Raw genomic sequence first — 15,144 nt, 5'->3', positions numbered from 1 at the left:
TCCGGGGCTCTAAGAACATTTGGTACATGAGGTTGTGCAAAAAGGACGTTCTGACCGTTACCATTGCCAGTATTTGGCAGATTGTGAACGTACTAACCACTATTTCCATTATTTGACCCAACTGGCATAGTATGGTACGTGTAATTGCCATGATTTGGCAAAGTTTGTGCAGTGCTGTATATGTGCTGACCATTGTTCATAACATGGACTCCTGTGAAACCATTCTGAGGATTCTGACCAGGATTTAGACTATTAGTTTGACCATTTCCACTACTGTTTCCAACTTCATATATAGATGGAACATTCTGATAAAAATTGGTTGGCTTTATTGCAGACCGTAGAGCAGTTGGACCTACATATGGTCAACTATGCACATTCATATTTGAATCAAATGTTGGATTTGAATATACCTGTTGAGGGGCCTGTCTAGGCAAATCACCGGATTGCAACTGTTCATGGACTACACCATTTGCGTCAACATCTATGATAGATGGGGGCGTAACTACCCTTCTCATTAGGGTAATCGATTCCTGTGCCGCTTCGTCTTCTGGGTTAGACAAAACCTGTGTCAACTGCCTGGAAAGGCTCTGTATATCTGTTGGTGCACTCAAGCCATTCCCTTGGCTATTCTCTGGCATCCTTTGTTCAGGATGTATCACATCATTTTGAGTTTCCAAGCCTTCATTCTGAGGCTCTGTTGGTCGGTCGCCTTGCTTTCTTGTTGCTGGTGCCATTACTTCCAAATTAGTAAGTGCCCTCCTTCTAGCGCCAAAATTGTTTGTCTATTTTCTCGTTTGCAGTCGACGAATCGACTAGAGTTGTTACGTGTGTGTGCTGGAATGTGGGTGTTTGTGGTGGTCGAGTTTGGTTCATTGCTGTATTTCAGGACTTCTCTGGAAGCAAACTTAATGAAGTGAATGGAGATGAAAGAAGAACAACAACATGGACTTTATTATTCTTCGAGGTAGAAGTCGATCGACGGTGAGAACACAATCGAACAGACAGTTACGTTACAAGCTACTCCTAGAGCAAGAAATGTAAAGTACAGATAAAAGTAGAAGCCTTTGGGCGATTGATTTGAGGTTCTAACTGTCTTCTATTCTTGCATTTATAGGCTGTCTTCGACTTGAAATACTTGAAATTCAAATCAGATGGAATTCCCTCCTTCGATTTGAATTGAGTGGTTACTTCCACATTTCCTTATCTTGCTCCACTATTTGCACGAGGCGGTTACTTCTCCATGACCTCACACATTCCCAATGTTGTAATTGCTTCAACTGCCTGCCTGTATTAATTGTCCTGTACACGATCTGTATGTAACTCATGCTCTGAAACGTGTTCCAGAGTTGAATATTAACCGTCGATTAGTCCATTTGATTTGCCTTAATAGGTTTCATATTGCATTTATATTAACTAGTCCAAAATGTGCTGACACGTGTAACATTTTGACCCAATCGATCATATTAGACTAAATTACTAAATTATGGTGTAAACAAGTACGTAATGAGTGACGGAAGGGGCGGTGCGAGGATGACATGATGGGCAACGGGAGGAATGGCGGAGGGTGATGGTGGGAGGGCGACGAGTGGGATGGCTTTTGAAATCAAGATAATGGACAGGGGTTTCACCTCTGCTAGGATATTTGAAATAGTGGTTAATGTACTCCGTAAAAGAAAAGGCGTGGGCTTTTTTATTTATATCCAAAAATAAGCTAGAGAACCTCCGAGATTACTTTTTACTTCCACAAATCACTTCCTATATATACTGTCCTAAAAAAAACAAGTAATTAGTGCTATAAGGGTAAAATTAGATTTTTTCCTTAATTATATTAGAGGATGAAAATATAACTTGAAAAAATCGTCAGGACGAAAACATAAGCCCTGATGCCAAGAAGGACCAATACTTAAGTGTCCCTAAGTTAGATTATGGGGAGAAACAACATTTAAAACATTTAATGAAATTCATTTTGATAATTAACCAGGGTACATCACCATACAGCTGTGCTATAGGTGTTACAAAAAATGCGATACAATCGGATAATTCTAGAATGAAAATTCCATTATGTAATTGATAATTGGATACAAATACAGATTACATGAATTGCACGTGAAAAGCACTATAATGCATAAACTGAATCAAGAACTGAATCAGTCTCCTTAAAATAGATTTACCGCCTCACCATTGGGTATTGGAGATTTGGAGGTTAATCAGTATCTGTTTTCCAGGATAGAAGGGCTAGACCACGGCCATCGAAACATCACCAGAGAGCCGCCTTAGCGAACTGAACGAACGTCTTTCACTATCTCACACAAAAACAATATCTGAATGGACTTTGTATATTTTGTGAACTGGTGAAGAAGTGGAATACAGGATTGACCAATATATGCACCTCTGGTAACTCTTGTAACAGCCAAAAAGGCCTTAAATATATAGCTTTGAATAGGGGGAAAACTGCTGAAATGAATTGGAGATTCAATTCTGCCATAAACCAAACATTATGGGGGCAACAACTTGCTGGAAATTTGAGGGACTCATCTAGATACAATGAAACCGAAAGAGGAATCCTTCGGTTGCCTCGGCGACCCTCTATGTGCCCCAATTTTTATTCACTAATCTGGAAATTTTCCAACAATAGGTACATACATTACATATATATGTATTTTGGGCTAATCTCGGGGCTATCGAACTATTTGTTTTGTTCAAAATAATTTTTTAGGGTCACTATAAAAAATAAACTTTTTTGAATATTAGTAAAGGCAATTACCGAACATCCAACTATGTTTTAGAATCAAGCCTGTATTCTGAAGCAAAATTGAATATCGTAAATGATATTATCTATATCCAATAAAGATTATTTTTTAAAGAAATCCTAAACGAATTATTTGAACAAAATAAACGACTCAAATCATTTTTTTTAGATTCAAGAAGGACCCAACCCAAAATCTATTCTAATATATAAAAGGGGAGCAATGTCACCCTATCATGTATTTTTCTTTCCCATAAATACTCTCCTAAGTGAAAAAAACGTAATACAATTGTGAGGATATATTAGACATTTTAACACAAAAAAACCACCTAAAAACAATTATATCACCCCACTACGTGCACAATTTTCCCTACTCTCCTCCCCAATTGCTACCAGAAGTTTTTCCCCACTACGTCTCCTCTCCAACTCCACCGAATACCTTTTTTTTTTTTTTTTGAACAGGAATACCTTTCTCTTTCTCTGTTCTTCAACCTTTCCCCCCGAAATTTACCTTATACTCCACTTTCATACCTGCAAAATCCGTGAACTCCTCTTTTACACAGGTACAAAAACAGTCCACTTTTGATACTTCTTTTACTTTATCTGATTCACGTCAATTGGTCTAATCTAATTCTATTGGGTGTAGGTGATTCCACTACTAATTCACCTCCTACTACCATTAAAACCGTCTAATTTGGCGTACAAACCACAGGTTGCAAAGGTACTTTAGTTTTCTACTTTATATAGGATGTCATTGCTTCTTATATTCAGTTTACTACATTAGGAACACAGGCGCAACACGTTTCGGTCATACGCTTGGCGATAGGGAAGAGAGCGAGAGAAAGGGATGTGCTGGTCCTATGATAATCTGATCACATTGTTACCTAGGGAAAGTGATGTGTTGGTCCTGTAGTGATCTCATCAAACAATACAATTCAAATGAAAGAGGAACAAAGTCCAAAAGAAATACTTTCTAAGATACATATATTATCTTGGTAAAACTTTTAAAATTCTTAAATTCACTTTGCCGTGTCCCCAGCAAGTCCCCGGTAAAAATATTTAAACCTAATGGATACCTCATGTGGTGTGTCCATACATGACTCCATGTGCTCCCGACGTGTCGCGTGTTCTCATAGTGTCGGACCACAAAGTCTATTCAAAGTCAATCAAAACAAAAATTAAGAGAGCTACGAAATTTGCTCCTAGAAATGGATCATAAAGAATTAATAAAAAATTAGTTTAAAGTCCACTATAGCATGTTTGTAACCCATCAAGTCCACCTCTCAAGTTTGTAACCCACTAGGTCCACTCAGACAAGTGCCTTATTTGGCTAAGACAGAAAAATGTATTTTCATTCTTCTTCATTTTTTGTGTTAGCCAAACTAAACCCTTGCCAAGCCAAAAAGGAATTAATACAAGACAAAAATACCCTTCCTGATTTTTTTTTTAGAATTTTGACAACTCTCTCTCTCTCTCTATATTCTAGATCTCACCCGCTCCGCCGCTACACATACAATCTTATAAACATATAACCTTATATAAGGTTATATGTTTATTTTTTTGTCGCATATATAACGTTTTGTTTGTGTGTATTTATCTATGTGATATTTTCGCCATCTCTGATTACACATATAACCTCATTTTTTGTCACATATATAATGTTTTTTTTGTGTGTATTTATTTATTTGATATCTCCGCCATCGATCATCAAACATATAACCTTATAAACATGAATTTTTATTTTTCACATATATAACGTTTTTTTTGTGTGAATTCCACATATAAGCTTATATATGTGTTTTGTTCAACTAAGACAAAACTAAAAATACAAATATCCAGTCCTCGTCAGCCCCTGACATAGATAATTGATTTACATATATAACGTTATATGCTACATAAAATAGAGATGAAGAAAAAAAATAACAAAGAAACAAAAAGAAATCCTTGGACTGAGATCCATCAATGGCGGACAAAACAAGATCAAAAGGCACCGTCCGTTGGTTCAACGACCACAAGTGCTTCGGCTTCTTCCGCGATCTAAACGATGACGACATCCTCCTCAACGACGTCGTCGCCGACTTCGACCTCACCTCCCTCAACATATCCCCTCCATGGCAACCGTCAACGATAATTCCTCCAAACCGGACGACATTCGTGATTGATTGTGCCGGCGCCACCGGGTTTTTTGTGGGACAGCGATCGTGGGATGCCGGACCTCAAATGAAGAGAAGGTGCTACGGATCCAAAAGAGAGAGAGAGAGAGAGAGAGAGAGAGAGAGAGAGAGAGAGAGAGAGAGAGAGAGAGAGAGAGAGAGAGAGAGAGAGGTGGTGTTACAGATTTGTTTATAGGGTTTCTCTTTATGAATGGTTATATAGGATGGGTATTTTTGTCATAGAGATTATTTTATTAGGTTTGTGGACTAGAGGGGTTAGAAACTTAAGAAGTGGACTAGAAGGGTTATGAAAGTGCTATAGTGAACTTTCCAAAAATTCACTCCCCACTAATTTCACTCTCTCAAACATGCATTTTAACAAATACAAAGTGGGCATCTTTGAAAGACACACATGTCAACTAAGGACAAAGAATATAAAGAGTATAAATACAAATAACAAAGTTATAGATAAAAAAATTGCCATCCTGGTTAATTTAGATTTGTGTTAGGGCCATTTAGCACTCAAAAAATCCAAACACCCCAACTTGCAGCTTATACTATAAAGAGAAACTAACTTCTGATGCACAGTACTCAGTTGAATGGCCTTAATGATTCAAACTTCAAGATCACAATAGCTGCAAAAAATAAAATTAGAAAACCCATAAAACTAGAACGAAGAATCAACATACCTTAAAAGTAGGTTGCTATCACTACTTTTTCGAAGATGTTACTATCACTGCTTTCAAAAGTGAAGGAAAAGATGGGTAGAAATCACCTAAATGGTCCTTAGAAATACAATGGAAAAGAAAGGAAGACCTACCCGAAGTGAACTATGAAATGTGGAGTTCTAATGCATGTGAAATGTAAGGAAAGAGGTACCAACCAACAAAAAAAAAAAAATGCAAGGAAAGGCGGTCTCCAGGTGTGTGACCAATGGATTAAGGTAAAATCATACTCCCTCCGTTCCTTTTTTAAAGTCTAGTTCCATTTTGGGCTATCCCTTAATAAGTGTCCATTTTATAAAGTTAGTGGATAAAAGTTGGTACATTTTCCATTTTGCCTCTAAAAGTATATTATATTTTAAAAAGTTAGTGGGTAAAAGTGTAATGATGATATCTTCATAGAAGGTAAGTAGAGAAAGTAGAGATAAAAGTTGATGGGAAAAATGTAATGATGATGTTTTCTTAATAAATTGGAATTACGAAGCAGAACATTTAAAAATGAACGAACGAGGCAGTATGATTCATTCCCTTCACTTTCTTCATGGATGCCTCTATCTGCTCTTTACAGTAAAAAAGGCCGCTGACTCATGAGAAATAAACAGGTGTAGGCTGCCAACACATTTTCTCATGTCACTGCCAAAAGAAGCATTTCTTGATCCGTGACATAACTAACTCCATACCTAATTTTAGATTTCAACATAGCAAAAAGAGAGGCTACAATTAAAAAATCAAACTATAAGTCACCTCTAAATTCTTCAAAAAAAAAAAAAAGAGAAGCCGCATAAAGGGAATCGGTCTACAGTGGTAGATTTTTTCAAAACTTTTAGGGGAGTAATTTTGCCACTTCCATTTGTGTTTATATTAGATGATTGTTTTGTAAGAGAAGGAAAGTGACGTTAGAGAAAAAGGGAGTGGCAAAATCAATTTTCAACTTATGTATAAATTAAGAGGCCATGACATGAAGAACTAAAAACTTTATATAAAAAATTTATTTCAAAACTTTGTACAGAGATTGGCTATACACAAGTCATGACATGACGAACCCATATTTTACCAAGCCTAACTAACGCACAAAATCTTCAAAATCTACCAAGCCTAACTAACCCATCTTGTGGCCATGACATGACCAAGATTTTTTGTCAGGTATCCGAAAACTAACCCGTAGAATTTGGAAGCAACAGCCGCCAACAGTTTTCGAAGTTTGAAATCGAACGAAAATCCAAGTTGGAAAACTTCACAGGTCGTAAATTAGCAGAAATCAAACTCTCAATCAAAGTTTGGAAATCCAACTCACAATCAAAGGTCGTGTATTAGCAGAAATAACACTCCCAATGAAAGGCCGGGTGTTAGCAGTGGGAAATCAAATTCCCAATCAAAGGCAAATTCCCAATTTCGGAAAACCCTAGTGTGAAATTGAGGATGAGGGGAGTTTTATCGTAGAGGGAGAACCAAATTGATTTCGTGGATATGGAGAAGATAGTATAGAGATTGAGGCGATCAATCTCCGGCTGATTGGTGGGCGCTGAGCTCTTCTTCGTAGAGGGAGAACCAAATTGATTTCGTGGATATGGAGAAGATAGTACAGAGATTGAGGCGATCAATCTCCGACTGATTGGTGGGCGCTGAGCTCTTCTTCGTGCACCGAGGAGTGGATTTTGGGGAGAGAGAGAGAGAGAGAGAGAGAGAGAGAGAGAGAGGTATCCGAGAGAAAGAGTAAACAAGATGGAGAAGAGGGAAACGACTTGGTAGATAAGCGTGAGTATTGAAAATAGTTTGGAATCAATGATTCAATTCAACGGTCGTAACTTATTGTGAAATTGCAATCCGACGGCTAGAAATGTGCCCATGTTTGTATGAGTAGATAAAAAATCGCTTTGTTTTAAAATATAGATGTCATTGCTTGTTATATTCAGTTTACTACATTAGGAAAACTGCCCACGAAATTTCACATTTCTTAGTTCGTCTACAATTCTTTTATTCTGCTATTCCGTGTTTGTTTTCCGACAAAGTGATGTCTACTTTCTCTTTTTATTTCCTTCATAATTTCCCCCCTTCTTTATGTGGGTAATTGAAGTATAGAAGTTGGGATGAAAAAAAACCCGAATTCAAAGTGCCCTCATTATCGAATCGAACAATAAAAAAATACATGAAATTTCTTCTGCCTACTTTAATTTCAAATTATTAGAGATCGAAACATACGCGATGCAGATGCAAATCAGATTTTGTTTATGAAAATTTGATCAAGCATCAAACGGGAAGCTATTGTTCAAATTTTTACAAAATCAGAGTTGCACACGCGACATGCATCGCGTGTGTCCTCCCTCTGGTGCATATATAAAGCGGCATATGTACACAAATGTATGTAATCGTATTGTTTTCGATCACCATATCCATTGCAAATCCAAGTCTTTATACAGAGATCTTCTTCATCTGAGTTCGACAGACAGCCATGGTAGACAACACCCACCAAATAAAACACCAACAATCCTCCCCAGAGTGGGGCCCAACAGCCTGGGCCCACCTCTCCGCCGTCAGAACCCACTCACCCCTCATCCAATGCATCACCAACTTCGTCTCCATGGACCTTATGGCCAACACCCTCCTCTCCGCCGGCGCGTCGCCGGCCATGATCCACTCGCTCCGGGAAATCCCCGACTTCACCCCTCGCGCCGCTGCCCTCTGCGTCAACGTCGGCACGCTCACCGCCGAGTGGCTTCCGGCAATGATGGCGGCGGCGGAGGCGGCGGGGAGGGCGGGCAAGCCGTGGGTGCTCGACCCGGTCGCGGCTGGGGCGAGCAGGTTCCGGTTGGAGGCTTGCCGTGAGCTTGTTGGGATGAGGCCGACTGTTGTAAGAGGAAATGGGTCTGAGATTCTCGCTCTTGCTAATGCCTCTGTTGGACCTAGTAAGGTAAATCTCAGTTGTGAATAAATTGCATTAGGGATGCTGAAAAATGAAAATGATGAGTTTGTTTTGTTGAGAGTACAGTGGCATTGGAAGGAATGTTAGATTAACTTTTTTTGTTGTCTTTATTTTTACTTTTTGTTTGCTCTCAATTTTACGAGATTAGGGTCAATTTTTTTTGACTAATTTTCTGTTTGACAGGAGGTATTGGAAAAATATAAAATTATGACAAAAAGTTCACTAAAGACTAAGACAAAAAAAGTTCGGAAAAGACAGTTTTCACTGTAGCGTCGTCTTATATGAATTTCTTTCAGCTTTGGATTTTATTTTTATATTTCCCCGATTCCTTTCATCAAGATGAACAATTAATCCAAAAATTTGGCCCAAAAGTAGTGAAAATTAAGAGAAATAACAAAAAAGAGAGCAAAAAGTTAAGTAAGGGGACCCTAAATTAGTCGTGTCCCGAATTCTAACCAACGACTCGACACGACATGACACGATTAATAGGCAAAATGGAAGATTTCTGCCTGGATTTAGTTATTGACATTTTATTTGGACCCGACTTGGGTGCTGGGAGGTTATGACTATTAAGGTTGTTGAAACTCCTTGTAGTAATCTAACACACTAACCTACGAATGCTACCTATGGTAAAGAAAAAATAAGAACATGAGATTATTTCGACGCATTTCGTCCGGTAGGATTTTCCTATGTGTGAGGGCTATTTTCTGTAAAGAGTGTTAGAATAAGAGTGTTAGAATAGTCATAACAGGAAGGAGGGGTTTGAGCATTTAGTTTTTCTGTGCTCCGGATGCAGGGTAAGTCTTGGGACAAGTTGTTGGTTGATTCAAATGTGTCAATTGAGTTATCTGCCATTCTTCTTGTTTCCTGTCTTATGTGGGACTCACTTAGGTAATATAGGAATTGAATCTGCAGTTGTTTGTGCTATTGTGGATTTCAAGATTTTGTGCCACTGAAAGCATGCTAATCTAGATAGAAATGATAGGTTTGGGCGATTATTGAACTTCCATTGAGGTTTTTGTGGTTGTGGATTGAATTTGAATTCCATAAATACGTCATCACTTGGAAGATGTTCTCCAAAACTCAGAAAAATTTGCTGATAAACAAGTTTCTGAGAGGAACAGCTAGCGCTAGAAATTGTTTTGTGAAGATGCTGTTAAATTAAGAATGACACCGAAAACTAGAAAATGATACTGAAACTCTGAAACTGAGCCAGACATGCTGATTAACAAACACACAGACATGCTAATTAACCAAATACCAAGACTTTTAGTTTGTCGTTGAAAGTAAGCACGATTTAGTGTCTGACCAATGGGATAGTCAACAATCCGCATAGCCGAGAGGACATGAACTTTCTTGGACAAGAAAGCAGAGTGCAAATAGCCCTCTGACAGGTAACCCATGATGACGTTTAACCATGGTCAGCCGGTCAGCCAACGGCTAACCCATCTTGGGTACGGAAACTGGAGGATCCCAATTGCCTTTAAATAGAAGAAGAGAAATCAGAAGAAACGATCGAAGTCATCGAACACTTGGGCCAGAACTCTAGACTCTTATTCTCACCCATCATACATTTTGTCTTGGGTGTCTAGCTTGTTTTAGTTCGATCCTCCAAGAGTTCTTGTCTCATTGCTGACTTAACCTCAGAGAAAACTTCGGCCAAACCCTGATGGTCAGTGATCTCTAATTGTTTTTCCGTTTTGCAGGCGAGAAAGGAATCAGGCCTAATAAGATCAGAGTGGCACTAGGACTTCATCAAAGTAAAATCCTGTAAACACATGGCATGAAAATATAATTTTCTTTGGTGGTGGTACACAATGAGAGGAGAAGGAACTAAAACATGAAATAGCCTGGGCTAAGAACCTGAAACCTGATAGAAAATAAATATGTACCTGGGTTATATTAGCATGGACTTCCAAGTCTTTTATATGATATTTGTGAACTGATTGAAATTCAGAAGATGAATACTAGTTGTCGAGCACTCTCTTTGCTCAGCACATTATCCCACTTACATGAATGTGCTTGTCTTTTCATCGAGAAATTCCCTTCCTCATTGGCTACTCATGAACTGTTAGCACTTCTTAGCACTCAAAGTTCCTTTATTGACTTGCTTTCTTTCCTTCCTACTATTCAAGTTTGTCGTTGATTCTTATGATTTCATGAATCGTGCTAGTCTATTATACACCAACACGAACTTCTGTTGTATCCCTTTAACATTTATTTCAACTCCCTGGGTTAGATTTATTTTTTTTGGCTTCAGGGTGTAGATAGCTCGCATGAATCAACAGACGCTGTGGAAGCAGCAAAATCCTTGGCTAAATCAAGTGGCTGTATAGTTGCTGTATCCGGAGCTGTTGACATTGTTACAGATGGGCAGCGAGTTGTTGGTGCACAAAATGGCGTGGCCATGATGCAGAAGATTACAGCCACAGGTTGCTCTGTCACTGCTCTCATTGCTGCCTTTGTTGCAGTAGACCCATTATATGCTTTTGAAGCTACAGCTACTGCATTATCCATATTTGGTATTGCTGGTGAGATTGGAATGGACATGGCCAAGGGTCCTGCTTCGCTAAGGGTGCATTTGATTGATTCACTTTATGGGCTTGATCAAGATACTGTAGTTCGTCGGGTTAACATCATCAGCTTCTCATGATACACTGTACATGGTATGTAAATAACCAGTTTTCCTGTTTGAGTTATGTTTTTATGTTTCGAGAAGATGACTGAATCAACAACTTGGCATGTTAAGCCTAAAGCCCCGTAGGTCTTATATTGTAGGTGATGCTTGATTCTATTGATAATAATGACCAACTCACTGCTCTCTTATGTGGAACTAACAATTCGCTACAAGGACAACTATTTTTATGAGATATGCAGTTTTTGTGTCGGGTAATGCTATTTTAGCGATGGCTGGCTGTTTCATTTTTTGTTCTTTTCCCCTATTTATTTATTTTTGGGGAGGGGGGGGGGGGGGTAATCACTTTTCTTCCTCATGAATAATCATATGTTTGTGATTTGCAAATGCTGATTGCAGGAGTCTTTGAAATCTTTTGTTGTTTTAACTTTGTTTTGCATGAATTTGTGAGGCATTGCTGGAGATCTTGCTTTATCCGTATACTTATATCCTTATCTGTTTTTGTTGATTGTTAATGCAACATGGGTCCTATATCTCAGTCTATGTTGATAGTCTTCGTGTGTTTTGATGCTACTGTTTTTGGTGATGACTAATGAACAGTAATTACCTTAGCTATCACGGTACAACTTTAGGAATGCAAATTCAAACGTGTATTATGCCTTTCTTAGAATGATTACGGTTGTCTCACGTACTTATGGTTCAGAGTTGGCATTACACTAGCCTCTCCTGAGGCTTTTGACAATTGCAGGAATGTCCTCTGTTGTTTTGGAGTTTAGACCAACTGCCTTGCGTTTTCTAACTGTAGATAAATCATAGTGGTAAAAAATGTCAAATTCCTGGTTCAGTTCACGATTTTGATCCATGATTATATGAGATCGGCATGTATAATGTATCTACAGGTGAATCTATTTTGAGGTAGAATCGGTACTGAATTTTATGATCCACGATTCAATCCAGTATACATTTTTGCGATTTTTGAAAATAGCACTGCTGACGAATTCAGAGTTCTTTTCACCTTTTTCCTAAATAAAGGAAGGGTATAACTTCCCAGAGTTTGTAGCACGAAAATAACCAGTACCCATTCATAATGAGGTTACCCCATGGTAATTATAGCATAGAATAGGATCCAAACCAGATTCTTAACCCATTATGTATATACTTAATAAAAATGTTTTCGTGCATACCGAGATTTTATAATCCCTCCATCCTATATTGTTGGTCCACGATTTCATTTTGGGATGTCCCAAAATATTAGTCCTCTTTGAAAAGTTAAAGAAAAAGTGTGTGCATTTTCACAAAAACCCTTGTAAAATAGGAGTAACTAAAAGTAGCGAATAAGGTGTAAGCTGCAATTCTAGCCAAACCTTTTAAGGAGACATGCATTAATTGTAAAAAGTTGAGTTCCCGTACACGACCGGCAAGGCTTATTGAACATATGGATTTACGCATATGTACACATACATGTTCACATATTTGGTCATGGTTTAAGTGACAAAGGATTCTCTATCTCTAGTTTGATTGAACAATGTTGGTGACTTGTCGAGAGAAAAATGACTTAGGTGTTGTGAGTGGTAAATGGAGGTTTGGGTGTTGCGCAATAGAGATTAGGGGCAGTTCCACAGGCAGGGAAGGTGTTGCACAATGGACTTTCGTACTCATGGGTTTGGTGATGTATCGGGGATGGGAGTTTAGCGAAAGGGTGGGACATTTGGATGGTTAAGAGAAACAATGGAACTGTGTGCGTGTTAGTTTTGTTTGGACTATGGTGTTGTCAATGGTGGTGATGTTCCCTGTCCTAGAAAAATAGGGTTACGATTAGGTTAGGTTAGGATAACATATATGGACAATACAGCTTACAGACCCGCAAATCGTTATATTCTACCATTGTCTATAGTCCTCTTAACATATATGAACATTTTTGAAACCCATGCACAATGGTTGATGTGCAAATATGGTTTTTTTTGTTTGTTTGTTTAAGCAGATACATAACTAATCCTGATGGCAACCAAATCCTGCAAATTTGTCCTACTTCGCAGGCAAATGCAAGTGATGTAAATCTCAGTTTTATTATCTTCTAGACAATCTATGTAGGACAACAAAACTTTCTAAGCCATATCATAATCGGGACGCTACCCGGAATTACATTTGAAGCATTGAATAGGTCAAACCATGGACAATTTTCTTGTCATATAATCTGTGATTTGCAGACGTTGAAATATCTTACTAGCTTCCTAGTCCCTTTCTATTAAGATTGTCTATTTATTTCCTAGGATAATGTTTGTCTTATTTACTGTTTCTGAAGTGTATATATTGAATTGTTCTCTGGACATGGAGAAAATGGATTAAATCTGGCAGTTAACTGGGCAAATAATATTTATCTGCTTCTTTCTGTGCGTTTAGCCGTTTATTTGCGTTGTAGCACATGTTTCAGTTCGTTTCACGTTTTCATGTTTGGTGCATATGTTTCATTGAATCACCTCAAAACTGCAACAGAGCAAATCGAAACTGTTGTTATGACCGTAATGGTAAACTTAAGCAAATACATAGCAAATATTCCAGCACTCATAGTCACATCGACATAGGAAACTACACACCAAGAACACATTCATTTTCACACAGGCAAACACACACTTGTTCCTCATGTCACCACATGAATTTCAGTATTTCAAATGGACGGTGATCCTCAACAAGGTCTCCACGCCGTCCGTGACATGCTGACCTGCAGGGATGAGCGATCGAACCTCCGCGAACCCACAAGCGTTCTTATATTTGCCGGTCCCACCGGTTAACGACAGTTTTGACATAACGCTCCCGATCTTGTACACACCAAAGAAGTTGAGGCTATCACCGTACTCACCACCTTCCATCATAACCGTGAATGCCATCATCTGAGTGGATCCGTCAGCAGAGCTCGCCACGTAGATCCCTTGGGCTTTCCCCAAAGACTGTGACCCCAACTCAGGAGAAGAGGTCATTATATCGTCAATAACGGTGATTGTTCCAAACCCTAGTCCCAACCCGTCCGGCCCTAATTGGGTCGCAAACAACCTACCGTTGTTATTAGAGTTTCCGGCAAAAGTCGTGCCAGCTAATCCAGTTCCCAAGGGAACGCCATTGATACTGACAGTTGGCAGGGCACCATTTGCGTTGGGAATTGCTACCCCGCCTTTCGGAGGGAGGAACCCTACCGGCCTGGCGAATGGCACCTGGCCGCTATAAATGTTCCCTAGCAGGCCAGTTACCGGTCGGGCGGTGGGGTTGCTGCCGCCCAGAATGTCGTGCATGTAAAGCTCGAGGACTGGTTCTCCGCCGCCCACCGTCGTCGCAGGGTTGATGGCGGCAACCATGTGGAGGAGGGATGCAATTAGCATTGCAATGAAGACGGTTGGTGTGGGTTGATTCAACATTTTGAAATGATTGAACATGATAAGAGTTGTTTTGTTTCCTGGGGTTTGATGTGAATGGTTCTTGGGTGTAATGGGATGTTGCTGTTTATATATAGATTGTAAGTGTTGGCTTAAATGGAGTTGTTGTTTGACTGAAAACAGTGGTGAAGTTGTTGAGTACTTGGTGTTGAGGTTATGGTATCATCACAGCCCTCCAAATTATCATTATATGGATTAAAATAGGTGCAGATAGTTGAGTTTTTCAGGTGTAACAAAACCACCAATATACTTGTAAATATGTACAATATTCAGAGAGTATTTTATGATGAATAGCACCATCGGTTGTGGTGTTAAAAAAAATATAACACTCACAAGGGATGTAAACGAATCGAACAGTTCGCGAGCTTGGCTTACGCTTGGCTCAGTTTGTTCAGTAAATGAGTCAAGCTTGAGCTCGAGTTTTGACTCGTTTAGTAGATGAGCCAAACTTGAACTCGACAAAACTTGGCTCGGCTAGTTTACACACACAATCAGTTGTTCCTGCCCAAATTGACTGCTATTTTCCTTTCTATATTGGGATTG

The 15,144-nt window shown here is 39.0% G+C and overlaps 2 protein-coding genes across 4 annotated transcripts; one reads left to right on the top strand and one right to left on the bottom strand.

The window, feature by feature from the left end:
- The first annotated feature begins 7,988 nt into the window (after positions 1–7,988).
- LOC131300358 (hydroxyethylthiazole kinase) lies at positions 7,989–13,961 on the top strand. Of its 3 annotated transcripts, none has more exons than XM_058326148.1 (3): positions 7,989–8,529; positions 10,802–11,207; positions 13,838–13,961. In XM_058326148.1, the coding sequence occupies exons 1-2, from the start codon at positions 8,071–8,073 to the stop codon at positions 11,192–11,194; spliced, it is 852 nt and encodes a 283-aa protein (XP_058182131.1). In that variant the 5' UTR covers positions 7,989–8,070; the 3' UTR covers positions 11,195–11,207; positions 13,838–13,961. The 3 variants fall into 3 exon arrangements, with proteins under 3 accessions (XP_058182131.1, XP_058182133.1, XP_058182130.1); XM_058326150.1 differs by lacking the exon at positions 13,838–13,961 and adding an exon at positions 11,925–11,942; XM_058326147.1 differs by lacking the exon at positions 13,838–13,961 and having other exon boundaries at positions 7,990–8,529; positions 10,802–11,434.
- Positions 13,665–14,601, bottom strand: LOC131300360 (dirigent protein 16-like). Its single transcript, XM_058326152.1, has one exon. The coding sequence runs from the start codon at positions 14,599–14,601 to the stop codon at positions 13,834–13,836; it is 768 nt and encodes a 255-aa protein (XP_058182135.1). The 3' UTR covers positions 13,665–13,833.
- Positions 14,602–15,144: the final 543 nt, after the last annotated feature.

The sequence above is a fragment of the Rhododendron vialii genome, chromosome 9a (genome assembly GCF_030253575.1).
Source record: "Rhododendron vialii isolate Sample 1 chromosome 9a, ASM3025357v1".
Classification (NCBI taxonomy): Eukaryota; Viridiplantae; Streptophyta; class Magnoliopsida; order Ericales; family Ericaceae; genus Rhododendron; species Rhododendron vialii.
The sequence above is the reverse complement of the archived record's forward strand: the minus strand, read 5'-3'. Positions and strand labels throughout refer to the sequence as shown.